We start from the raw sequence: 24822 nt of genomic DNA on the forward strand, positions 1-24822 counted from the left end.
CCCAGCCTGTCCCATTGACCAAAGTCCTAGGGACTTTGGGCACGTCCTGCCTTCACCTAGAAGGGCGCTGGATGCCCCTGGCAGCCTTCTCATCTGCCCCTACCCTCTTTCCCCAGACATATCTTTGCCGTCGTGGCATCAACCTATAGCCGGTCTCAGAGCACTGGGCAGGGCACCTGCATTCTTGTCAGGTGGGTCGTGGCTGCCCTATTAGGCTGAACCCACAGGCCACACTGAGGGCTGGGGGTGGGGGTGGGGGCACATGAGGTCTGCATTTGAAACAGTCAGTTTGCTCCACTGCTGGGTGGCAGCTCTGGACTTTCTAAGGACTGTGTTCCTGGCTGAAGTCGCCACATGTGTCTCTTGAATTAGACATCTCGGGTACATTTTTCTGTTTGGTCTCCATGCCCGGGGTCGATCTTTCCACATTTTGGGGGGTCTCCTTTAGGGTGCATATCACCTTCAGGTGGGCATGTCCCCACTTCATGGGCTCAATGGGGTCAGTCCATGTGCCCCTTCCTGGAGACCCTAACAGCCCTTCCCTCCTGCAGTGGGCACAGTGGTTCAGGGAAGACAGAAGCTGCCAAAAAGATTGTGCAGTTCCTAAGCAGTCTGGAGCAGGAGCAGACAAGGGGCAGAGGGTGTCAGGTAAGGGGCAGCTGGCCATTTCCCAGGGGTCCAAGAGGAACCCTCCTCCTTTGGGCCGGGAGGGTGGTCTTCAGGCCTCTGGCTTCTCCTCAGGGACAGCCCCAGGCATTGCCTACGGTGGGGGCAGGTTGGGGTGGGGTGGACTGACCCTCCACGGACCAGCACAGTCCCCAGGCACAGAGCGCCTTCAGCTGCGATGCCTGAGCAGTGGGCACCACTGCCGCTCCTGGGGATCCTTGAATGCCCTTCCCCCACCCAGCTGGATGACGTGCTGCCCTTGCTTGGCAGCTTCGGCCATGCCAAGACAGTCCTCAATGCTAACGCCAGCCGCTTCGGCCAGGTCTTATGCCTCTGCCTGCAGCAGTGAGTGATGGGGTCCAGGTGGGCACAGGGGGCACGCATGATTACCTCCCTTTACTGGGAACCTGAGGCTGTTGCCCTTGGGTCCAGCCCATGGTGGGTCCCATTCTGAGTGGGGCCCCTGGGTTGCATGCACCCTGGATACCCCCAGCCAGTGTCCTGTGCCCACAGTGGGGTCATCGTGGGAGCTTCTGTGTCACATTATCTGCTTGAGACCTCAAGGGTGGTGTTTCAGGTAAGACCCACCCTGCTGCTCAACACTTGCCAGCTCTCAGAGTGGGAAAGAGGGAGGGGCCGCTGTGTGTGGAGTCGGGGGGCTGTGGTCCCTAAGCCCCCAGGCCTGCCTTCCCCAGGATTTGTCCTTGCTGGCTCTGGGGCACAGAATCAGGCCACTGCTCCCCCTAAGTCAGTCCTCCTCCAAGGCCCAGGCAGAGCGGAGCTTCCATGTTTTTTACGAGCTGCTAGCAGGGCTGGACCCTGTGGAACGGGAGCGGCTCTCCCTGCAGGAGCCAGAGACCTACCACTACCTCAACCAGGTAGGGACGAGGCGCATTGGGTGCAGGCGACAGGGCCTGCCCAAGGAAAGGTCTCAGCAGAGGGATCTGAGGGGGAGCTGAAGTGGAGAGAGGCTATGGGTGGCCAGGCCCTGCTCCCCACCCCTGCTCTGCCCTGTAGGGCCGGGCCTGCAGGCTCCAGGGCAAGGAGGATGCCCAGGACCTCACAGGACTGGTGAAGGCCCTGCAGGCGCTGGGCTTGTGCCCCGAGGAGTTGACCGCAGTCTGGGCTGTGCTGGCCACCATCCTGCAGCTGGGCAACATCTGCTTCTCCTCATCAGAGGTGGGCTTTCCCTGAGGCACCGGACCCGTGTGGCCTGTTTGCATAATCAGGGCAACAATAATGATGCCCACCACTTGTGTGAGGCAAAGCCCTGGGCCACCTTCAATTGCCCAGGAAAGCAGGCAGATTCCCATTGTATAGACAAGAAAACTGAGACCTGGATTTTCTGCATCTACGCCAATGCCTGTCCCCAAAGCTGCCACCACTGGGAAACATACCTGGTGCTCATTGAGCAGCTGTTATGTACCTGGCACTGTATAAATCATGTCCATATGTTTTCTAATTCGGTTCTCATCACAGCACCTGGACCTCCGGGGCATTGTGTCCCCTTTAATAGTAAGACAGTGGAGGCTGAGAGAAGACACTTAGTAGGACCAGCCAGCTAGTTAAGAAGTCAAGTCAGGACTCACGTTCTTAGACTCCAGAGCCGGCTCCTACCTGCCCAGGTCTACCTTTGGGTAGCAGGGCAGCTTGTTAGGCAAAGCCAGGCCTGGCCCCTGCCCTGTGGGAGGCACAAGCAGAGCTCCCCTTGCTCCCTCCCTCCTCTGTCCAGAGCGAGTCTCAGGAGGTGGCTGCTGTGTCCAGCTGGGCCGAGATCCACACGGCAGCAAGGCTGCTGCGAGTACCACCCGAGCGCCTTGAGGGGGCTGTCACCAGGAGGGTCATGGTGAGCTCGAGGGTCCTGGGGAGGCACGGGCCCAACCAGGCCACCTGAAGGCTTGCTGAGCATCCAGGTGGGCCTTGGGCCTGACGTACCACGTACACATCCTCTGCCCTCCAGGAAACGCCTTATGGCCGGGCCTCAAGATTCCTCCCCATGGAAAGCGCCATTGATGCCAGGTGGTCCTGGGGGCAGGAGAACGCTGTCACCCCACCTGACTCTGTGCTGCACTTGGCTCACACACCACGCCCACAGGGACGCCCTGGCCAAGGCCCTGTACTCGCGGCTCTTCACCTGGCTTCTGAGGACGACCAACTTGCGGCTGGCACCACCCCAGGAGGGAGACGGCGTGGACACTGTCACTGTTGTGGACATCTATGGCTTTGAGGTCACCCATTGGGTGGGGCCCAGCACGGGGTGCCCATCTCATCCTGCTTATTTCTGGGGACCCCAGCAGCTCCAGTTCTCCTGTGGGGGGCACTCGTGAGCTGTTTGCCTGCCTGGCCCTGAGATGGTTCAGGAGACAGCTGCACACTCCACAGGTGCAGCCTCTCTGCTCCCCTCTGTCCAGTCTTGACATCGCCTCCGGAGAGTTCTGTCCTGCTTGGCCTTGCGGAGTCTCGCAGGAGCCTCGAAGGCAGTGGAAGACAGAGACCCTATGACGGGTCGGCCCGTAGCCTCACCTGCTGTACACCGAGAGGAGTGGAGAGAGGGAGTCCCCCACATCACCCTGACTTTTCATAAGCTCTTCACCCCCGAAGATCCCACCTTCTCAGGGCAGGAAGGAGGGGGCTAGAGCAAGAGGTGGCGCCACCCTCCATTCCTGGATGGGCACTGCTCACTGCGCCCCCGCGCCCGCTCCCTTCTGCTCCCAGTGTGTCCTTGGTTACCATCCCCTCTCTGAAGGGGGGGATGACATGACAAGTGTGTGTGTGTGTTCATGTGCGCTCGTGCATATGATTTAGAGCATGTGAAAACTCTGCAAGCTACAGGAAGTGGGGGCTTGCTGGGATTACTAGTAAAGTGCTGGGGGGCACAGAGGAAGGAGCCTGTAATCCCTGCCGGAGGAATGGCGACTGCTTCTTGGAGGCGGCAGCCTGGAGCCCTACTTATGAGGATGTGGGATACTGATAGCCAGTGAGCTAGGCTGCAGGCTAAGGAGGCTTCCAGACCACAGGGTGGCTGCGACCAGAGGCCTGAAGGCTCACAGCCATGCTGCGGCAGAGGGCAGGGGTGTGGGATCCTAGAGGGAGGCCTGACTACGGCTGGGCTGGGCTAAGGCGGCCTGCACGCTGTGCCAGGGCCTTTGCACTTCACCCTGTAGGCTGCAGCATCAGCCCTGGGGCACCACTCTTCCCTGAGTGCTGGGGGGAATGTAGGCAGCCCTATGAGAGAGGGATGCAGGGTACCAGGAATGTGTGCCGGCCCTCCACACCTGCCCTGTTTCCCCACCTGTGTGGGCACCCACCTCACTGCCCACATGCCCCCAGGCCCTGCGGGTCAATGGCCTGGAGCAACTGTGCAACAACCTTGCCAGTGAACGCCTGCAGCTCCTCTCCGTCCAGATGCTGATGGCCCAGGAGGAGGTAAAGGGACCTGGGCATGGATGCAGAAGGGGGCACCCAGCTATTTCCCAGAACACAAGCCATCCCTAGTAAAAAAAAGAAGGCACTGCACTGAGAGCTCTGCCCCAAAGCTCACGTGCTATGGGCAGTCTCAGTCCTTCTGAGCCTCAGTTTACTCATCTATGAAATGGGAGGACCACCCCAGCTCTGGCTCAGATGAGGCCCCCCAGGAACGTGGGTAGGCTCCGTAAGTAGCCAAATGCGGTCTGTTCCCAGGAGGAGTGTCAGCGAGAGTTGCTGCCCTGGGTGCCCATCGCCCAGCCCCCGAGGGAGTCGTGCCTGGACCTCCTGGTCGGCCAGCCCCACAGCCTCCTGAGTATCCTGGATGCCCAGACGTGGCTGTCCCAGGTGAGCCCCCAGCGGTGAGACAGGGAGTGGGGAAGTGACAAGCTGATGGGGTCCAGGGACCCTGTCGACAGCCAGCCCCTCAGCACAGCTTGGGGAGGCAGTGGCTGCACTGGATTCAGACCATGGCTCTGGGTGACCTTGAGCAAGATGCCTGTCTTCTCTGAGGTTCTTCAAGTCCTCGTTGCAGATGGGGGACAGTAGTGTTGGAGGGGTAGGGTGGTGGGGACTGCGCAGAGCTCTGCAGAGCTTGCAAGGGTCCCTCAGGCCTCCAGTCAGGAGCGGCAAGCCTTGGCCAGGGTGAATCCATTCCACACATACTGCCTTCCACCCACCCCTGCCTAATAGCTTCCGTTACTCTCCAGCCTCTGCCCTACTTGTATTTTTATAATACTAGTGTCCACGAGCAATTACAGCGTGTTCATTGATTCTTTCTCCAGAGCTAGACTGAGCGCCATAGGGCTGGGCCCTTGTCTGCAGGATTCTGTTCTAGCGCTATGCATGGTGCCTGGTACACCGTTAAGGGTTCACTAAATATTGAATGAATGCGTGAATGAATGAATATGTGTGCCAGGAACTATGCTAGAGATAAAAAGGTGAGCAAAAATAGACCCAGTCCCTCCCTTAGAGCCTGCAGTGTAACAGGAGAAAGGTGTTAATCACACACACACACACACACACACACACACAAAGCCACACCAGGATGGCTCCATGGATGGGTGTTCAGGGTCACGAGAGCATGTGTGTGGCTTGGGCCCCCTCTGGGATCTGAAGCCATTTCAGGTATATACCATGACCCCAGCTATGAGATGACCCCCCCCATTTTCCCATTTAGAGGTTGAAAATAAAAGATGAAAACTAATGATAAAATTATTCAAAGGTCATATTTCATCAATCAGTATTAATATAAACGTAATAGTATATGATAATATGAATATATTATCTATTATAATGACATTATTTTATATGTAATATTCATACACATTTGAAATCCCTTACCAGGTAAACCCAGCATTTGATTCATAAATGATTGCTTTTCCCGGTTCACATTTCATAAAGTTGTATTCTTTTTTTTTAATTATTGGGGAAGGGGAACAGGACTTTATTGGGGAACAGTATGTACTTCCAGGACTTTTTTCCAAGTCAAGTTGTTGTCCTTAAGTTGTTGTCCTTTCAGTCTTAGTTGTGGAGGGCACAGCTCAGCTCCAGGTCCAGTTGCCATTACTAGTTGCAGGGGTCGCAGCCCACCACCTCTCAAGGGAGTCGAACTTGTGGTTGAGAGGATGCGCTCCAACCAACTGAGCCATCCGGGAGCTCAGCGGCAGCTCAGCTCAAGGTGCCGTGTTCAATCTTAGTTGCAGGGGGCACTGCCCACCATCCCTTGTGGGACTCGAGGAATTGAACTGACAACCTTGTGGTTGAGAGCCTGCGCTCCAACCAACTGAGCCATCCGGGAGGCAGCTCAGCTCAAGGTGCCATGTTCAATCTTAGTTGCAGGGGGCAGAGCCCACCATCCCTTTGCGGGACTCGAGGAATTGAACTGACAACCTTGTGGTTGAGAGCCCACTGGCCCATGTGGGAATCGAACCGGCAGCCTTCGGAGTTAGGAGCATGGCGCTCTAACCGCCTGAGCCACCGGGCCTGCCCCTTCATAAAGTTTTAAGAAAACTTATCACAGGTGTCTTTGACGTCTCAGGGCCCCTTTTGGAATCACCCAGCATGGTTTTTCCAGGGCTCAGCATTAGGTCTCCATTCTTTGAAACAGCTCTTTTCGAGTCTGTGTTGGGTGTTGAGCCCTGAATTACTACCCCAAGCCACATGTCCCATCTATGTAACATTAAGGCGGGTGTACCCCATGCATTTGTGGTTATATGTTCCTTAGACCCATAAAATAACTTCTGCCGGGTTGCTTTTTTGAAGTTTCCTTGAAAGACTTGTTTAGAAACACCTATAGGTATGAGGCCACACTCCCAGGAGTGATTACTGGATCTCTCTTAAAGTCCCTGTCTCCCTCCCCGCCCCTGGCCCGTTTCTGTAAAATTATTTTATTGACTGAGTTTCAGTGTGTCTTTTATTGACCGAGGCGACTGTGTTTTTCTCAAATAGTTCTTTGCTGTTCAAGTAGTCACCAGGAGGGAGAGAGCTCGCCCTTTATAAGGACTCAAATATGGAGTGACTCTTCCTGTCTGAGGAAGACGTTTGGGAAACAAAAGCAAAGCTCACCTCAGATTCGATGCCACGGAGTGGGGGAGAGGGGAGGGGAGCGCAGTCCAGGCAGGGGGAGCAGCAGCATAGGCCTGAGGGAAGCCTGTCTGTCTCATCAGGCCACAGACCACACCTTCCTCCAGAAGTGCCACTATCACCATGGAGACCACCCGTGCTACGCCAAGCCCCAGCTGCCCCTTCCTATCTTCACCATTCGACATTATGCAGGAACTGTCACCTACCAGGTAGGGTTAATCAGAGACAGTGTGACCCTGGTGTTCCTCTCAGAGCTGAGTCACCTGACAGGTGACAGGAGTGGGTGAGGGGAGGCACCTTCCAAGGCTTGGCCATCTGTGTGTACCTACTGGGGCCCCATCCAGTTCTGAGCCAGCATTAGGGGGTGGGGTAGTAGAAGCTGTGGGACCCTCCAAACCAGAAAAGGGCAGAGCATGCATATGGGACCTGGCTCAGCCTCAGAAGAAGTTCCACTCTCCTTCTGAGCCTCCATTTCCTCATCTGTAAAATGGGAATGGGAATCTGTCCTACAGATTGCATGGCTTAAATGCAGTAATAACCTGAAAGTGGCTGGGCAGGGACCTGGCACATACTAAGTGCTCACTGAAGGGACTTTCCCAGCCACTGCACACCTACCTAAAAGGAGAGGCTCTGAGGGGAGGGGGCCTGGTACAGAGTAGGACCCTGTGACTGGTTTCAAGTGGGGAAAGTCATGTAAGGCTTCCTGGAGGAGGCAATGTGCTCTAATTGTAGAAGGGAAAAAACAAACAAACAAAAAAACTATCCAGGAGTTACCCAAACAAGAAACAAAACGGGTATATGGCAATTAGATCTTTAAAAAAAAAAGAAAAGAAATCACATTAAAAGAAGAAAAAAAAGAAAAACAGAACAAGGAGATTGAATAAAAAAAACTATGAAACTGTATTGAAGGTCACAAAAGAAGACTTAAAAATAGAGGGACAAACCACGTTCATGTTGGGAGCCCTAATGTTGTTCACTCTTTTCCCAGGTGATCTAGAAAAGTGATACAATTCCAAACAATACCCCGATGGGGTTTTTATGGGAGGAGGAGGAGGAATGGGTTTTGATGAAATTATTCTGAAGTATTATCTGGAAAAGAAATACATGAGAATAGACAATAAGATATTGAAAAGCAAAAGATTGTGGAAGAATTTGCTCTACTGGATATGAAACCATGTTTTAAAGCTCTGGTAATTAAAAGGGTATTGATAAGGTATTGGTAAGGTACAGACCCATCAATGGAACAAAATTGAAAGCCCCCAACAGACCCAAGAGTATGTAAAGAAACTAGGCAAAGGTGGCCTTAAAAATGTGGCCAAATATACATAACATAAAATTTACCATTTTAACCATTTTTAAGTGTACAATTCAGTGGCTTTATGTACATTTACATTGTTGGTAACCATCACCACTATTTCTAGAACTTTTTCATTATCCCAAACAGAAACTCTGTCCCCATTAAACACTAATTCCCCATTCTCCTTTCCCCCCGCCCCTGGTAATGTCTAATCCACTTTCTGTCTCTGTAAGTTTGCCTATTCTAAGTGGAATCATAACACACACACACACACACACACACACACATTTCTTTTGTGTCTGACTTATTACACTAACCGTGTTTCAAGGGTTCACCCATGTTGTAGCATAAATCCTTCCTTTATGCCTGAATAATACTCCATTGTATGGATGGAGCACATTTTGTTTACCATTCTTCCATCGATGGACACTTGGGTCGCTTCCACCTTTTGGCTCTTGTGAATAATGCTGCTATGAATACGGGTGTACAAGTATCTGAGTTTGTGCTTTCAACTCTTTCGGGTATCTACTCGTATCTAGAAGTAGAATTGCTGGGTCAGATGGTAACTCTACGTTTAGCTTTTTGAAGAATGTCAAACTGTTTTTGTCAGTGGCTGCACCATTTTACACCCCTACCAGCAGTGTGAGAGGGTTCCAGTTTCTCTACATCCTTGCCAATACTTGTTATTTTACCGTTTTTTGGTTTTTGTTTTTAATTCCAGCCACTTGGTGGGTGTCAAGTGGTGTCTCATTGTGGTTTTGATTTACATCTCCCTAATGATTAGTGATGCTGAGAATCTTTTCATGTGCTTCTTGGCCATTTGTATAGCTTTGGAGAAATGACTATTCAAGTCTTTTGCCCATTTTTGAATTGAGTTGTTTGTTTTTTCCTTGTTGAGTCATAGGAATTCCTTATCTGATATGTGATACTTTCCTATTCTGTGGGTTCTCTCTCTCTCTCTCTCTCTCTCTCTCTCTCTCTCTCTCTCTCTCTCTCTCGCGCGCGCGCCTTCCCTCCCTCCCTCTCTCTTTGGTAATATAAACATAGCTTACTTGAGAAGATTTTTAAAATCTGAAATGCAGATGATGTGCTTTTACTTAACACGTACATTCTATGTCCTTTTCAGTGGGATTCAGTGGGCGTTCTTCCATCATACTCTTAGCAGCTGTGGTGACAGTATCATCTGACAAACCTCATCTCGACTCAGCTTGTTGGGCTAGTCTACTTGACTGGTTCAAGTTACATGGGAAGCTCAGTGTCACCCATCTTTTGTAGGCCATCTGCTGTGGAGATTGTCCAATAGGTTTCTCTAGAAGCTTAACTTCTCTTCCTGGGGCCTGGTGGCGGTGGCGGGGTCTCAGTGTCCATGTTTCTGCCGGCCTCAGGAGGCCACCTTTTCATTCTCTGACTAGTGTCTTTTGATGCACGAAAGTGTTTAATTTGGGTTTAAATCCAGTGTATCTATTTTTTTTCTTTTGTTGCGTGTGCTTTTGGTGTCATATTCAGGAAATCATTGCCAAGTCTGATGTCGTAAAGCTTCCTTCTTATGTTTTCTTCTAAGTGTTTTATAGTTTCAGGTCTTACATTTAGGACTTTAATCCATTCATTTTGAGTTAATGTTTAGATATGGTGTGAGATAAGGGTCCAACTTCACTCTTGCATGTGGATTTCCAGTTTTCCCAGCACCATTAGCTGGAGAGACAAAGGTGGCCTTATAACTCGGAGGGGAGAGGCTGGATCATTTGACAAGGGGACCAGCCTCCACACCCAGCCTTCCCCTCCTTGGCTTTTCCTCCCCTCCCCACATTGTCTCTTGCAGGTTCACAAGTTTTTAAACAGAAACCGGGATGACCTTGACCCTGCTGTGGTGGAAATGCTTGCCCAAAGCCAGCTCCAGGTCCCCCTGCAGCCCTTCTTGGGTCCCCAGCCCTCCACACTCTCTCTCCCCATCCTGCCTTTCTTGCCTGGACACTGATGCTCAAAGGGCTCGCCCTCCAGCTCCCTGGCTCCCCGGGGTGGGCAGCAGGCAGGGCTATGGACAGGCCGGGTAGGTGAGCTGGCTCAGCCCCCTCTCTCCCCACAGCTAGTGAGCAGCCTGTTCCAGGAGGCAGAGCCCCAGGCTGGGGGCGGGCAAGGCAAACCCACACTGGCCTCTCGCTTCCAGCAGTCCCTAGAGGACCTCCTAGCCAGGCTGGGCAGGTGAGAACAATGCCCCCCACACCCAATGGCAGGGAATTGGATGGGTGGCTGATCTGTACCCAAGTGACGCCCTCCTTCCACCCGTCAGGAGCCATGTCTACTTCATCCAGTGCCTCAACCCCAACCCTGGCAAGGTGAGCTGCCCTAGCTCCTGGCCCCAGAGCCCTCCCACCCCTGCCCTGCCCTTCTCAGCCCGCCTCCTCCCTGCTTGTGCCCTGTCCTGCTTTCCCCACAACTTTAAGCCCTTGACTCCAGCTGTCATTGCTCTGTCCCATGGCCACAGTTTCCAGGCCTTTTTGATGTGGGACACGTGGCAGAGCAGCTGCGCCAGGCAGGTGTCCTGGAGACTGTCTGTACCCGCAGCACCAACTTCCCAGTACGGGTAACCTTCCAGGCCTTCCTGGCCAGGTAAGGCTCCAGGATGGGGGCAGCCAAGCGCCCACACACCTCAGGGACAGCACTCATGAGGAAGGCCACCTGCAGTGACTGGCAGACCTGGGCTTCCTTCAGGGTGGAGGCGGACCCACTTTCCCAGAGGCCCGGGGCCTAGCATCCAACCCTTCCTCTCTCTCTCTCTCTCTCTCTCTCTCTCTCTCTCTCTCTCTCCTTCTCTCCCTCCATCTCTCTCTCTCTCTGTTCACTGCCCCTCCTCCATCAGCAAAACTCTCCTGGGTGCCTAGCACATAGTAGGTGCTTTCCAAATGATTGTTGAATGACTTAGAGACTGAATAGACATCTACGGTCCTGGGGTGTCAAGCGTGGAGGGAGGTTTACACTGTGCTTGTTTCAACCTTGACTCTGTCCTTGGGGCAGGTTCCGGACCCTGGGGACAGAGGGGCAGGGAGAGCTCTCTGACCGGGAGAAGTGTGGCACCATCCTGAGCCAGGTCCTGGGAGCTGAGTCGCCCCTCTGTCACCTTGGATCCACCCAGGTGGGTGTGTGTGCAGAGGGGCAGACATGATGGGAGAGCAGCATTCTGGGACAAACTCAGGATTTGGTGTTCATTCTGGGTGGGGGGGAGATGGAGTGTGGCAGGTGTCCCAGGCACCTCAGGAGAATAGATGATTTGGCTGGAAGGGAGGGGGCTGAGGCTTCAGGAAAAGAGCAGGGTGGGCCCTGGCCCCCTGGCACCCACACCTGGCCTGCATCCAGCCCGTGCCTCTGCCCCTAGATCCTGCTGCAAGAGCCGGGCTGGCGGCAGCTTGAGCAGCACTGGGCCCAGCGTCGTTCCCAGGCGCTGCTTACCCTGCATCGCGGCCTCCTCGCCTGCATCTCCCGCCAGCGCCTCCGCCTCCTGCCTCGGATGCAGGCTCGTGTGCGGGGGCTCCAGGCCAGGTCTGCAGGGGTCGGGGGAGGCCACGGGCCTCCTCAGGTGGTGGGGCAGGGTCAGGGAGACATAAGGCCTCAAGGCAAGTCTGCCTGCCCCAGTGCCCTCCCATCATCACTGGACTGTCCTTGACAGCATCCTGCCCATATCCACGCAGTCTGCTTGAATACCCCTGTCACGGGAAGCTCATGATCTGTTGAGGACACCCAAACCTGCAGTCTCGACTCCTTGAGTGTTCTTTGTTCTGGTCTGGTCTAGTCTACTTGTCATTCTGCAGCAGGAATGATCTTTTAACAGCATGAGTCCCTGCCTTGGATTTTGGCCAGACTGTTACACTCCAGGCTCTTTGGACTTCCAGGTCCTATGACACTTCCCTCCCTGTTCTCACCTTGTTAACTCCCTTCCTTTGTCACTCCCCTTGTCACCCTTCACAGCCTGCCTGCCTTAGTTTATTCATCCAACAGCTACTGATTGACCTCTATTTACGCTGGGCCAGACTGAGGACCTAGGGATGAAGGCAGAGGTGGGGTTTCCAATGCTAGCTGGGGAGTCAGAGGCAGACAGTAAACCAGCTGCCTGTCTGGGGGCCCTTGGCTACCCCAAAGCTCTGAGAACAAGCGAGGGCAGTGCTCTAGACACCAGGGAAGGCTCCGGAGAGGGGGTACCCATCACCACTCCCTATTTCCAAATGTATTTGTCTCCAACAGAACCTCTGTCCCCATTAAGCAATAATTCCCACTCTGCCTTCCCTACAGCCAGCCCGTGATAACCTCCAATCTTCTTTCTGTGACTATGAATCTGCCTGTTCTAGATACTTGTGTAAGTCAACTCATACAATATTTTCTCTTATGTCTGGCTTATTGCACTGAGCAGAATGTTTTCAGGGTTCATCCATGTTGCAGCATGGATCAGAAATTCCTTTCCTTTAAAAGGCTGAATAATGTTCCATTGTATGGACAGACCACATTTTGTTTATCCATGCATCCATCAGGCACAGTTGGGTGGTTTCCACCTTTCGGCTATTGTGAATAACGCTGCTATGAACACGAGTGTGCAAGTAGGTGTTTGAGTCTCTGCTTTCAATTCTTTGAGGTCTGTATGAGGAGTGGAATTGCTGGGTCATATGGTAATTCTATGTTTACGTCGCTTTTTGAGGAACTACCAAACCGTTTTCCACAGCTGCTGCACCAGCAGTGCATGAGGGTTCCACTTTCTCTACATCCTTGCCAACACTTATTTTCCACTTTTTTAATTCCAGCCATCCCAGTGGGTGTGAAGTAGCGTCTCACTGAGGTTTTGATTTGTATTTCCCTAATGACTAATGATGGTGGAGCATCTTTTCATGTGCTTATGGGCTATTTGTGTATTTTTGGAGAAGTATCTATTCAAGTCCTCTGCCTGCTTTCTGCTTTTTAATTGGGTTATTTGTCTTTTTGTTGTTGAGTTGTAGGAGTTCTTTATATATCATGCATATTAAACCTTATTCAATATGTGATTTGCAAATGGCCTCCGTTCTATGGGTTGTCTTTTCACAAAGGATAATGTCCTTTGATGCACGAGAGCTGTGGACTTATTTTTAAATGTTTCTCCCACTCGGGTTCCTTCAGTGAGGAGTCTGGGCTTTCCTACATCTGGAAAATTCTCAAAGACGTTTTATCTGAATGTTGTTCCTTCCAGGATTTCCTATTAGATTTTCAGTGATGTCATGTTTTTCATTTTTAGAAGTTCTGCTCCTTAAATAATAACATGCCAGACTATTCTGAACACTTATCGTCTATTGATTCATCTAATCTTATCGTGGGGCAGGTATTAGAAAAATCCTCATTTTCACAGATGACAAAACTAAAACCCAGAGAGGTAAAGTAACTTATCCAAGACCACTGTGACTGAACAGGAGAGGAATGGCCCCAGATAGTCAGCTCCAGAGTCTGAGATCTCAATCTGCTCGACCGAACAGCTTCTCAGTTGACCTGTTCTTTCAAAGTGTCCTGCCCTGTTCTTTTTGCTTCCATGAAGCACCCAGGGAGTTCACTGGCCTGGGATCAGTTTTTACATTCTTGGCTTGGAGGATTCGGGTACTGAGGGTAAGTTTGGACGCCTCCCCACTCTGCTTCCGGGCTTTCAGGAAGCGGTACCTCCGGCGGCGGGCGGCTCTGGGACAGCTGAACACCATCCTACTGGTGGCCCGGCCCCTGCTCTGGAGACGGCAGAGACTGCAGGTGAGGTGTTTGGGTGGGGCTCCTGCTCAGGCACCTTGCTGGCCAAGCTGGCCGACCCTGGCAGCATCCACCCTCCTGGCCCAACCACACAAAGTCAAGGCCTCAGAGACCATTGCTGGTTGAGCTCTTCCCACTTTTGTCTGCCTGGCCAGAGTAGGCTGGGGCGTCCAGGAGATCATTGCCTTCCTTCATCCCTGCCGGTCCCCGGACCCATTGTTCCCTCCAGCCTAAGGTGTCTTCCCATCCCCTCCAGCCCTTCCGTGGGGCACACCTGCTTCCTTCTCTTACGGGATGACTCTAATTTGAGAGCCATAAAGCAGCTCAAAGGTCAGTGCCCACATACTGCCCCCGGCTCTGTCACCTCCCTGGCTGGACTTTGTCCCCTGGGACCATTCCTTCCCGTCATCCTGTTCTCTTCCCAGTGCCCTGGCAAACAGGCAGTGAGACCCACAGTGCTAAGGCTGGTGAGGGTTCTGAGGGCTGGCGACAGGCAGTTGGCCCTTCTGGGTCTGTGCTTGTTCCTCTGCTGGTGCCGGGGCCTCTAGGGGGCAAGAAGGGACAGCTGAACTGCCAAGCTGGGCAGGGGCCACCAGGAGGCTCATGGTGGCTCAGTTCTTCTTGCGTCTCCCCTGACAGCTTGGGCATTGGTGTGGCTGGCACGGCGGCAGGGCCTCCGAGAACACATCAAGCATGGTAGGTGGCCTAGAAGCTAGAGGGTGTCGCTGGGTTATGAACCTGCTGAACCAGGCACAGCTTGAGGGGGACCATGGGGCCCCAGGGGTGCTGGCATGGGTCCTGTCCCTCAGGGACATCTGTTGTGCCCACTGAGAAGAGGCCTGGGTGACCTTGGTTTCCCTCTGAGGGCTCCTGGGGCCCTGTTTGTATAACTGTCCAGGATCAGAATCCTTGGCCTTCGGAGGGGATGTTTATAGACCTGGGGTAAGGAGGGATATTGGGTGCCTGTGCCCCTCCCTCAGCACCTGGTCACTTGTTCCACCCTGCCAGGAGCTGGGCCGCCTGGAGATCCCGGCTGAGCTGGCTGTCATGCTGAGGACAGCAGAAGGTGAGTCTTGACTGGTATCAGTCTTGCCATGACCCCTCCCCCAGTCCCTCTACTGTGCAGAGGGTCTGTCCCTGTGGTCCCTCCCTCTGATGCTCTGGGCTCCCCTGAGCTCACTGCCCGGCCCCCTCTGCATGGGGCTGGGAGCTGGTGGTGATGGCTAGAGGCGGTACCAGAGCCAGGTGCCTCACCTGGGCATTTCTGGGCTGCCTCTGGCTGTCCCCAGGCCGTCAGCAGACCCTGGCCCAGAGCATCACCGAGGCCATGCCCCCGGAAGTTCCTGCTCGGCCCAGCCTGACTCTCCCCCCGGATATCGACCAGTTCCCCTTCTCCAGCTTCGTCTCCAGCAGCTTTCAGGTGGGCTTACCAAGCTTCCGCTCTTCCTAGCTGACCCTCACCATTTCCCAGATGTTAATCTCCACCAGGCAGAAGCTGTCTATTCCTCTATCTTCCCACTCCTTCCTCCCTCTCCTGTCACGGGGGCTGCGGATACAGCTGCGTTGCTCAGAAAATGTCCATTAAACATAAACGACTCACTCTCAGGTGTTACTTAGATCCGCAATGCTACACACCAGGTGTATTGTCCTGCCATTGAAGTAATGTCGTTAAAGCCTGTGCAATGACCAGGGACACTGTCCAGGCTCAGTGTTGGATATAAAACAGGATTCAAAACTGCGCAAAGAAGGCCGACTCAGTGGCTCAGGTGGTTGGAGCGCCGTGCTCCTAATGCTGAGGTTGCCGGTTCGATTCCCACATGAGCCAGTGAGCTGCACCCTCCACAGCTAAGATTGTGAACAATGGCTCTCCCTGGAGCTGGGTTGCCACGAGCAGCCCGAGTTCGGCTGCCGTGAGTGGGCGAGAGCGGCCATGAGCTGCTGTGAGTGGCCAACCGATGACTGGTGACCAACTGCCTCAGCCGAGGGGGAGCGCAAGGCTCATAACACCAGCGTGGGCCAGGGAGCTGTGTCCTACACAACTAGACTGAGAAACAACGGCTTGAACTGGAGTTTCAGGGTGGCAGGTGGAAGAAGGGGGAAAACTGCACAAAGTATGATCCCAATTTTGTTAAAAACAATGGGGGGGGACGCATGTATCTGTACAGAGAAAATAGAACTAGAAAGAGAAAGGCTAAAATCTAACTGTGTTGTATCTGGCGGTGGAGTGTTAATGGTGGTTTTTAGTCTTTATCCTTTTCCATGTTTTCTGCATGCGTGGGCATCAATTTTCTAATCAGAGCAAGCAATTAAGCTGCATTTTTACGATGGTTTTCTAGGCCGGTCCCTCTCTCTCCCAGGGTGATGTTTCCGTGGGCTCCCCTGGGACTGTATCTAGCAGGTCATCACAGACCAGCCCCTGATCAGACGCTGTGTCACCCTCCTTCCTTGCAGGAGCCATCCCTACCCAGCCCTGGGCAGCTGCTGGCCAAGCCCCTGACCCGTCTGGACGGTGAGAACCCTCAGCATGCCCTGGATATCAACAAGGTGGTGAGTGACACATCAGGGAGGGGACAGGGTGGGCCCATGCAGGAGCCTGGCTCCTGGGTGTTGGCTGGTACCATGGGACCCCCAAATGTCCTGCCCTTGCCCTGCTTTGTGTCTACAGATGCTACGGCTCCTGGGGGATGGGTCCTTGCAGTCCTGGCAGGAGCAGACCATGGGCACATACCTGGTGAGGCAGGGGCAGCAGCGGCCAGCGCTGCGGGACGAACTTTTCAGCCAGCTCGTGGCCCAGCTCTGGCACAACACGGACGAGCAGCAGAGCCAGCGCGGCTGGGCCCTCATGGCCGTCCTGCTCAGCGCCTTCCCTCCAATGCCCACCCTGCAGAAGCCACTGCTCAAGTAAGGGGCATGGTGGGTGGAGGCCCAGTGGGTGGGGTCAGCGGGCCGCCTCGTCCTCACAGCAGCCCTGTGCTTCTCCTCTGCAGATTTGTGTCTGACCAGGCCCCCAGAGGCACAGCGGCACTGTGCCAGCACAAGCTGCTAGGGGCTCTAGAGCAGGCACGGCTGGCCCCTGAGATCACACGGGCCCACCCGCCCACCCAGCTCGAGTGGACGGCAGGATGGCGGCGGGGCAGAATGGCACTGGACGTCTTCACTTTCAATGGTGATTGATTCCTGCCTCTTCCTCAGGACTCCCCAGGCCCACCACAGTGGGAGCCAGCCTTGCCCCCTCGTCCTCCCTGGACCCCCTTCCTGCTTCACCCCCTGTGACCCTGATCCCCCTTCTGTCCTGCCTTTGGAACCCCCGTGGGGATAGCAGCGCCTTCCCTTCCGGGTGGACCCTGCTGTCTCTCACTCTTGGCCCCACCTGCATCCCCACAGAAGAATGCTATTCAGCCGAGGTGGAGTCCTGGACAACGGGGGAGCAGTTTGCCGGGTGGATTCTACAGAGCCGGTGTGGGGGCCTGGAGCTGGGGGGGGGGTGGCCAGCACTGCTCATTGTCCCGTCCTCCCCCTGAGTCCTCACCAACCCCCCCCCCCCAAGCCCACTCTCCCACCAAGCACCTCCTGCAGCTGCTCCTGAAGGCCTAGGGCCAAAGCCTGCTCCCCTGGGAGGGGGGTATGGGGGTTAGTGGGCAGCGTCCAGGAAGTAAATTCAAGATGGGGAGCAAGAGTGGAGATTATACCTATGGTTCAGATTCTAATTAAATAAGTGAACAAATAAATGCGAGTATCAGAGCTGATGTGTAAGGAGGAGGGTTGTGAGTTGCAGATAAGGAAAGCTGTCTGAGCAAAACTGGGTTCCTCACTCAGGTTCCTGTCCCCTTCCACAGCCCCCTCCCCCTTGCCCTTTTGGGATGGTCATGTCTGGCTGACAACTCCCCTACTGCACTCCTCTGTCCCACCCAGAGGCCTGGAGGGGCCCCCCCGTGGCTGGTCTGTGTCACTGCACTCCAGGGATTCCTGGAAGGACTTGGCTGGCTGTGACTTCGTGCTGGACCTCATCGGCCAGACCGAGGACCTTGGGGACCTTGCTGGTCCCCGAAGCTACCCCATTGCCCCCCGAAGCTTGTAGGTGCTGCCCCAGAACCCCTGTCCCCAGCCTGCTCCTGTCCCTATCCTGTTGTAGGTGACCCCCACAGCCACCCCATCATACCCTGCCACAGGCCCAGCCCCCTACCCCCAAGGGATAACCCCACAGAAGCTTCTACACTTTGCCTCAGCCTGGGCACTGCCCCCAGCCAAGGCACCTCCCCTCAGCTGGACCCACTGTCTCCTACAGAGCTGAGGATATCCCCCCCGCCCCTGGTGTCCAGGCCCCCTCACTGCCCCCAGGTCCCCCTCCAGGTCCAGCCCCACCATTGCCCAGCAGGAGCCACACAGGTAAGGCTGGGAGTGGGCACACTGAGGTTGGCAGAATGCTGGGAGTGAGGGGTTACAGGAATCCCCATGCCCAGGGTGGGTGACGCTGACCCTCCTCTGGCCCCACAGGTGAGTCCCGGACCTCAGGGAGCCTGGATGGCTTCCTGGACCACCTCTTCGAGCCTGTCCTCTCCCCAGGCCTCAGGGTAAGTGTCCTACACATACACCCCACCCCGCCCCTGCCCCTACCCCACTGGGGTTCTGCTGCCCCTCCCATCTCTCCCAGGCCTCTAGCTCTGACCCTATGACCTGTGACTTTTGTCCCTTCAGGATCTGGAGCAAGGCTGGGCTCTGAACAGCCGAATGAAGGGTGGGGGTGCCATCGGGCCCATGCAGCAAGGCAGCTACCCCATGGGTGAGTGCAGGTCCAAACACCCATCCCGGCTCTCCCTGGCCCAGCAGCGTAGGCAGGCATGGCCTGGGAAGCCGCAGGTCTGGGGTCAGAGCTCCAGCCTGCACCCCGGTGGCCCATACTCTTTTCTTTGCCTGGGGCTGGAGGGAGGCGGTCTGTGGGCCCAGGTAGGCATGACCTGGGAGGGCCCTGTTCCCTCAGTGTACCCAGGAATGATGCAGATGCCTGGATACCAGCCAGCCATGATGCCAGCACCTATGCCCATGATGCCAGCGATGGGCGCAGTCCCTGCCATGCCACGTAAGCCTTGGCTGGGGCACTGGGTCCCTTCTCAGGGAGGGACGGGAGGAGAGAGGATCCTGCTAGGGGCCCAGAGGGCACCCATGGGCAGCGGGCTGTGCCCTTGGCGTTCACCTGCCCCGCCCATCTGCCACACTTGCAGCTATGGTGGTGCCACCACAGCCACAGCCCCTGCTTTCCAGCGTGGACGCAAGGCAGCTGGCGACCCAGCAGCAGAATTTCATCAACCAGCAGGCGCTGATCCTGGTGAGGGTGGGCAGGGCCCCTGGATTGCCTAGCAGGGACAGGTCTATGGAGCAGGGCCAGGCCAGCTCTTACCTGGCCCACCCACTGGCCCTCCGCCTGCAGGCCCAGCAGATGACTGCCCAGGCCATGAGCCTGTCCCTGGAGCAGCAGACACGCCAGCGCCAAGCCCAGTCCCCAGGAGCTGCCTCCTCAACCACCACTCCAGCCGTCTCCCCCAAACCCAAGAAGTCCCCAGCCCCCCAGGAGGTGCCAGAGTGTGAGCTGGAGCCGGTGGGTGCCTGCCTGAGGGGGAGGAGCAGAGCCCGGGCCGAGGGTGTGGCCTAGGAGAGAGCAGCAGGCTGCAGGGCTGTGGGGGTGGGAGGAGTGGGGAGATGCAGAAAAGATGCCGTTGGGCCTCAGTCCCCGGGAGTCAAGGGGTTTGCTGTGAGAGAGGTGAATTGGCTGGCAGGGCTGCTCCCTCACTTTCCCTTTCTGACAGCAGGAGGCCTCACAGGAGACCTCACAGGAGACCTCACAGGAGGAACACAGGCCCTCACGGCCCAAGAGCTTCCAGCAGAAACGGGACTATTTCCAGCAAATGGGTGAGGGAGCCTAAGGTGGCAGGCCCGTCCAGAACTCAGCCACCGCCCCAGCCTAGCCAGGGGACGGTGATGTGCACTCTACGCCCCTGGGTCAGTGTGGCCTGTCCAGGATCACAGATGGTCAGGCCAGGTGGAGGGTGACAGACAGGGCCATCTGGTCACTTACAGGGCAGCAGCGGATCAAGGTGAGGATGGTGAAGCCTCCGGCCAAGGTGCAGATCCCCCAAGGGCAGGAGCAGGAAGAGGAGGAACCGGAAGAGGAGGAACCCAGCACAGGTGGTGGGGAGATGGGGGAGGGCCGGGCTTTATGGTTCTGCACAGGGTCTCATGTGTTTCCTATCCTCCTGGTCAGTGCCGTCCCCTCCTCCGCCCTCGGTAGTGAAGAAGCCAGTGACACGAGGTAGGGCCAAAGCTGCCCAGGAGGCTGAGGCTAAGCCAGCCCAGGAGGCGGTGCAGGGCGGGCCTGAGGTGGTACGCAGCTCCGACCCGCCATCCAGGAAGGTAGTGCCCAGCAGAGAGATACGAAACATCATCCGCATGTACCAGAGCCGCCCAGCCCCCGTGCCTGTGCCTGTGCAGCCGTCCAGGTGGGCCTGGGGTGGTCAGCGCTGCCTGCTCCCCAAGGAGTCACTCTGTAGACTCCTGACCTCTTCCTTCTCTCAGGAGGCCCCCCACAACTCTCCTGAAGAAAAACAACCCTAAGGACGAGGCTCTGGCAAAGCTGGGGATCAGTGGTGCCCGCTCGCCCACCTCGGTGAGGCCCGACCCATCTCGTCCAGGGCATGGCTACTCCACTCAGGAGTCCAAGACTCAGGGGTCAACTTGGCCTTCCCCCAGACACAGCCAGTGTGCATTCCCTATGCCTCCACAGACGGTGTCCCCCAGCCCAGGGAAGGGTGCCCCACCACCTGTGGCCCCTCGACCCAAGGCCCCACCACGGCTCGGGACCTCCAACTCCATCAGGAAGAAGCAGGAGCCCCTTCGGGAGCTGTTTGGCCAGACCTCACCCACTGCCCAGGCACCCCCGCCTCCACCACTGCCTCCACATGGGGACCCGGGGACCCCTTCAGCTGAGCCTCGTGGTAAGGAACCCCACATCCCCACACAGTGAGCTTCCTTGGGACGGGGGTAAGATTCCGAGCAGCCTCTCAGCGCTCATGGCTGGGGTCAGCTGATCGGGCTTCTGGACTTTGGAGCCGCAGGTAAGGAGCCCCGGCTTCCGCATTCCCGCCCAGGGCAGAGCCTGGCCACCCCTGGAGCCTGTCTAACACTGAGGGACTGTCACATACAGGGTGTTGTCCTCGATGTGGACCTGGAAGCTCCATCAGGAACTTAGTGGCCCGGCTGACGTGGTCAGGGAGGGCCCACGAACATCAGGGACAGCGGGGAAAGTCCAAGGCAGGAGAGGGAGGCAGGAGATGGGACTGTGGGCGGGAGCAAGGCAGCAGAGGCCAAGCCAGCTGGGAGGTGAGGGTCTTCTCTCTCCGAGCCCCCATTATTCCAACGTTGGCTGCTCTTCCCCTGACGCTCCCGCCCCTCTGTCTGCCAGGCCGTATGGAGCCCATGGGGGACGAGGGGACCTGCACCCAGCTGCTCGTGCCCTCTGGCAGCGTGAGCTTCTCCTACGCCAATGTGCCCTGGAAGCTATTCCTACGCAAGGAGGTGGGCACTAGGGCCAGGCCATAGCCTGACCTCTCTTTGGGCTGGGGAGAGGGCAGCAGGCTGTGGGAGACACAGCCTCAGACCCCAGCCTCTGCTCCCCACACACAAACACTGGGGCTGCCGCCCCACTACCCACCTCCTCAGGCCTGGTTTTCTGTCTGACCTGGGAGACAGAGGTGGGGCAGGAGGGGGCTGGGCAGGGGCACCATGCCCTCTCTCACTCTCCCATGCCCTCCTCCAGGTCTTCTACCCCCGGGAGACCTTCAGCCATCCCTACAGTCTCAGGCTCCTCTGTGAGCAGGTGAGAGCCCAGCCTACCTGCAACATGTACCGACAGACTGTACCTACACCTGGGCCAGGCAACCACCAGTGCGAGGGGCCCAGTAACAGCCAGCGCTGATAGGGCATGCGCTGTGCTTTGAGCCCCGGCTTCCTTTATGTAATCCTCACGACATCCCGACAAGTAAGGACCATTGCTGGCCTATAATGAGGATGAAAACTAAGGTGTATCAACAGAGGCTCCAGCACATGGCGGGTGCTCAGTAGTGCCTGTTCCTTTGCCATCTCTCGATGCTCCCAGGACTGCCTGTCTCCCACATCTACAGTAGCCCCCACCCCACCCCACCCCAAGTTCTGCTTCTTCAGGGAAACTTATCTCCACTGACCGAGTAACAGCAGGCAGTTAGGGGATGCAGGTGGCACCCTGGGCTTGGAAGCCCCACATGACTTGCTGCTCCAGCTCCCCCCACGGGCTCTCTGGCTTTTTCCCTGGGTGTGGCTGCTTCTGAGCTGGGCAGTGGCGTCAGGACCTGGTGGTGACCACCTGGCTCTGTCCCCAGATCCTGAGGGACACCTTTGCTGAGTCCTGCCTCCGGATCTCCCAGGACGAGCGGCGCAAAATGAAAGACCTGCTGAGTATGGTCCAGGGACCCAGTCAGGGAGCTGGTGTGGGGGGGCTGGGCCTGCCCAGAGGGAGGGAGGCTGAGGACAGTCTGGGGCCATCGCTGCCCACAGGAGACCTGGAGGTGGGTCTGGACTCACTTGTCACCGCCGAGGACAGTGTCAAGAAGCGCATTGTGGTGGCCGCTAGGGACAACTGGGCCAATTACTTCTCCCGCATCTTCCCTGTCTCGGTCAGTGAGGTGGGGGTAGGGCTGGGATGGCAGCACCCCAGTCTGGATCCCAGCACTGCAGCCTGGGATGAGGGGTGGGGGTGGGGAGAGGGGGCCAGGGGAGGGACAAAGAACAGCACTGTCCCTGAGCAGCCCCAGGGCGTCTTGGGTGGTGGAGGGGACCCAGCAGCTGGTCTGTGGCGCCCCCTTCCGGGCAGGGCGAGAGTGGCAGCGATGTGCAGCTGCTCAGTGTGTCCCACCGTGGGCTGAGACTGCTCAAGGTGACCCAAGGCCGCAGCGTCTACCCCGACCAGCTGAAGACTCTCTGCTCGTACAGGTGAGCCTAGGCTGTCGGGGTGGGTGGTGGGCTGGCGAGGTGGCCCCCAGCTCACGCTCCCACCGTGTGCACAGTTTTGCTGAGGTGCTGGGTGTGGAGTGCCGAGGCGGCTCCATCCTGGAGCTGTCACTGAAGAGAGAGCAGCTGGTACTGCACACAGCCCGGGCGAGTGCCATCAAGGCCATGGTTGAGCTGTTCCTGAGTGAGCTCAAGAAGGCAAGCGGGGGTGGGGGGTTGCCCAGGTCAGGGCTTGCACCAGTGCTTCATGGCGCCCTGTCTGGGTTGGCTCGTCTTGGGACTGTCAGCCAAGCTCCCTCATGCTGCCTAGGGTGGGGTTGGGAATTCCAGCGGTGTCCCTGGAACTCTGGGGTGCTCAGGTGAGAATGAGGCCAGTGGAGGGGGCGCAGGTGGGACGGGCAGGACGAGGGTCACAGGTGGGCTGGTTGCTCCCTCACCCTCTCCCCCTCCTGCCTGCAGGACTCCGGCTACGTCATTGCCCTGCGCAGCTACATCACTGACGACCACAGCCTCCTCAGTTTCCACCGCGGGGACCTCATCAAGCTGTTGCCAGTGGCCACTCTGGAGCCAGGTATCCCCAGGGGCAAGCAGGGCGATGACACAGGGAGGGCAGCACATGGCGGAGCCTCTGAGGAGCGGAAAGGCCAGGCTGGTGAGGCGCCGTCCCTGGGTGCCTTTCAGGCTGGCAGTTTGGCTCCATCGGGGGCCGTTCCGGACTCTTTCCTGCCGACATCGTGCAGCCAGCTGCTGCCCCAGACTTGTCCTTCTCGCTGGAGCAGAGGAATGGCCGACACAAGAGTCAGCTGCAGCGCAGAGAGCCAGGGCTGGCTCCATGGGAGAGGGCGTCAGAGGTGAGGGAGGTGGGAGAGGCGGGGGCAAGGCCTACCTAGGTGTAAAGGAAAGAAAGGGCTAGAATGCCCCAGAGCAGCAAGGACCACCCTGCTGCTTGGTGGACAGAGCTGATGCCACCCCTTGGCTCTCTCCCAGTTTCTTGCCTTGTCTCCCCAGCAAGACTGTGAGTTTCCTGCGGGCGGGGCCTGCGTTGTCTGCCCCTTGTGTGTCCCTTGTCGTACTTAGTTCGGTGCTACCTTAGAAGTGCTCAATAAAAAGTTCTTGACATTCCTGATTTCTGCTGGTGTGCTCACTACAGCTGCCCTGCATGCTCGTCTAGGGTTGGGCTAGGGTGGGGGCTGGGACAGGGCCTCTGGACAGGCCGGTGGACAGTCGGGTAGCACCATGTCTCCTGTGCTCCCAGGGTCCCACCCGCCCTCAGAGCCGGGCTCACAGTGACAACTCGGAGGCCAGCAGCCTGCCCTTCTCTGTGGCCTCTGCCTCCCTGTCTGCGGGCTCCCACAACTACACCATGCAGGAGTTTGCCCTGCAATACTTCCGGAAGCCCAAGACCTTGTGAGTACGCCGGGCCCTGCCCTCTGTCTGCCGTCTCCCTCAGTGGGCCTCCCTGCTCAGAGCCAGCTGGCCAGTGCTCTTAGCACCCTCCCGACATAGCCTGGGATGTGGCCAGAGGACCAAGCAGGCAGGCTGTCTTCCTCTCTGCCCCCTCAGGCTGGACCAGGCAGGTGGAGGTGCTAAAGGGAAGGCCATGGCCAGCCTGGTGCAGTACACCAAGGTAGGGCCACAGGTGGGGAGGAGTCGGGCCAGTGCACCTGCCCTCTGGCCCCCATGGGCCCAGACCCCCAGCACCGCCTCTTTGGCTACAGGTTCCCATCCAGGAATCGCTCATCAGCCTTAGTGATGAGGACATGAACAGGAAAGCTGTGGGAAGCTTCCAGGGTGAGTGGCCATCCTGGGTCCCCATGTCTGCCGTGCGTTGGACCTAGGCGCCTGGTCACCATCTCTCCTTGAGTTTGCAAACTCGGGGTACCTCTGTGGTGGTTCCTATGCCCCCACAGCCCTCATCCACTTCTACTCCCGCCTAAGAGGTTGTAGGTCATGTGGAGTCTGGACTGAAAGGCAGCGGTGGTTCCAGTTCACTGTGTTCCGTGGGGGACTGCAGGCACCCACAGAATCTGAGC

At 56.7% G+C, this 24822-nt stretch overlaps 1 protein-coding gene across 1 annotated transcript in view; it reads left to right on the forward strand.

Moving 5' to 3' along the window:
• The window catches only part of MYO15B (myosin XVB), a 32781-nt gene that overhangs the window by 3332 nt on the left and 4627 nt on the right, over positions 1-24822 (forward strand). Inside the window, exons 4-52 of the mRNA XM_074319366.1 lie at positions 117-191; positions 552-648; positions 908-1011; positions 1180-1243; positions 1431-1544; positions 1684-1845; positions 2399-2512; positions 2627-2685; positions 2762-2894; positions 3997-4092; positions 4348-4479; positions 6801-6926; positions 9834-9911; positions 10098-10213; positions 10302-10347; positions 10497-10621; positions 11027-11144; positions 11385-11548; positions 13666-13759; positions 14396-14452; positions 14765-14822; positions 15046-15176; positions 16208-16303; positions 16422-16657; positions 16744-16922; positions 17141-17213; positions 17669-17830; positions 18042-18142; positions 18251-18327; positions 18452-18536; positions 18735-18833; positions 18976-19079; positions 19182-19349; positions 19558-19660; positions 19829-19936; positions 20013-20247; positions 20324-20414; positions 20532-20742; positions 21210-21322; positions 21564-21623; positions 22162-22237; positions 22337-22455; positions 22653-22771; positions 22846-22987; positions 23249-23360; positions 23471-23640; positions 24045-24196; positions 24353-24416; positions 24508-24580. Coding sequence (XP_074175467.1) covers positions 117-191; positions 552-648; positions 908-1011; positions 1180-1243; positions 1431-1544; positions 1684-1845; positions 2399-2512; positions 2627-2685; positions 2762-2894; positions 3997-4092; positions 4348-4479; positions 6801-6926; positions 9834-9911; positions 10098-10213; positions 10302-10347; positions 10497-10621; positions 11027-11144; positions 11385-11548; positions 13666-13759; positions 14396-14452; positions 14765-14822; positions 15046-15176; positions 16208-16303; positions 16422-16657; positions 16744-16922; positions 17141-17213; positions 17669-17830; positions 18042-18142; positions 18251-18327; positions 18452-18536; positions 18735-18833; positions 18976-19079; positions 19182-19349; positions 19558-19660; positions 19829-19936; positions 20013-20247; positions 20324-20414; positions 20532-20742; positions 21210-21322; positions 21564-21623; positions 22162-22237; positions 22337-22455; positions 22653-22771; positions 22846-22987; positions 23249-23360; positions 23471-23640; positions 24045-24196; positions 24353-24416; positions 24508-24580 — 5591 coding nt within the window. The remainder of the gene's footprint in view (positions 1-116; positions 192-551; positions 649-907; positions 1012-1179; positions 1244-1430; positions 1545-1683; positions 1846-2398; positions 2513-2626; positions 2686-2761; positions 2895-3996; positions 4093-4347; positions 4480-6800; positions 6927-9833; positions 9912-10097; positions 10214-10301; positions 10348-10496; positions 10622-11026; positions 11145-11384; positions 11549-13665; positions 13760-14395; positions 14453-14764; positions 14823-15045; positions 15177-16207; positions 16304-16421; positions 16658-16743; positions 16923-17140; positions 17214-17668; positions 17831-18041; positions 18143-18250; positions 18328-18451; positions 18537-18734; positions 18834-18975; positions 19080-19181; positions 19350-19557; positions 19661-19828; positions 19937-20012; positions 20248-20323; positions 20415-20531; positions 20743-21209; positions 21323-21563; positions 21624-22161; positions 22238-22336; positions 22456-22652; positions 22772-22845; positions 22988-23248; positions 23361-23470; positions 23641-24044; positions 24197-24352; positions 24417-24507; positions 24581-24822) is intronic.

Source organism: Rhinolophus sinicus, linkage group LG15 (assembly GCF_036562045.2).
Source record: "Rhinolophus sinicus isolate RSC01 linkage group LG15, ASM3656204v1, whole genome shotgun sequence".
Lineage (NCBI taxonomy): Eukaryota > Metazoa > Chordata > Mammalia > Chiroptera > Rhinolophidae > Rhinolophus > Rhinolophus sinicus.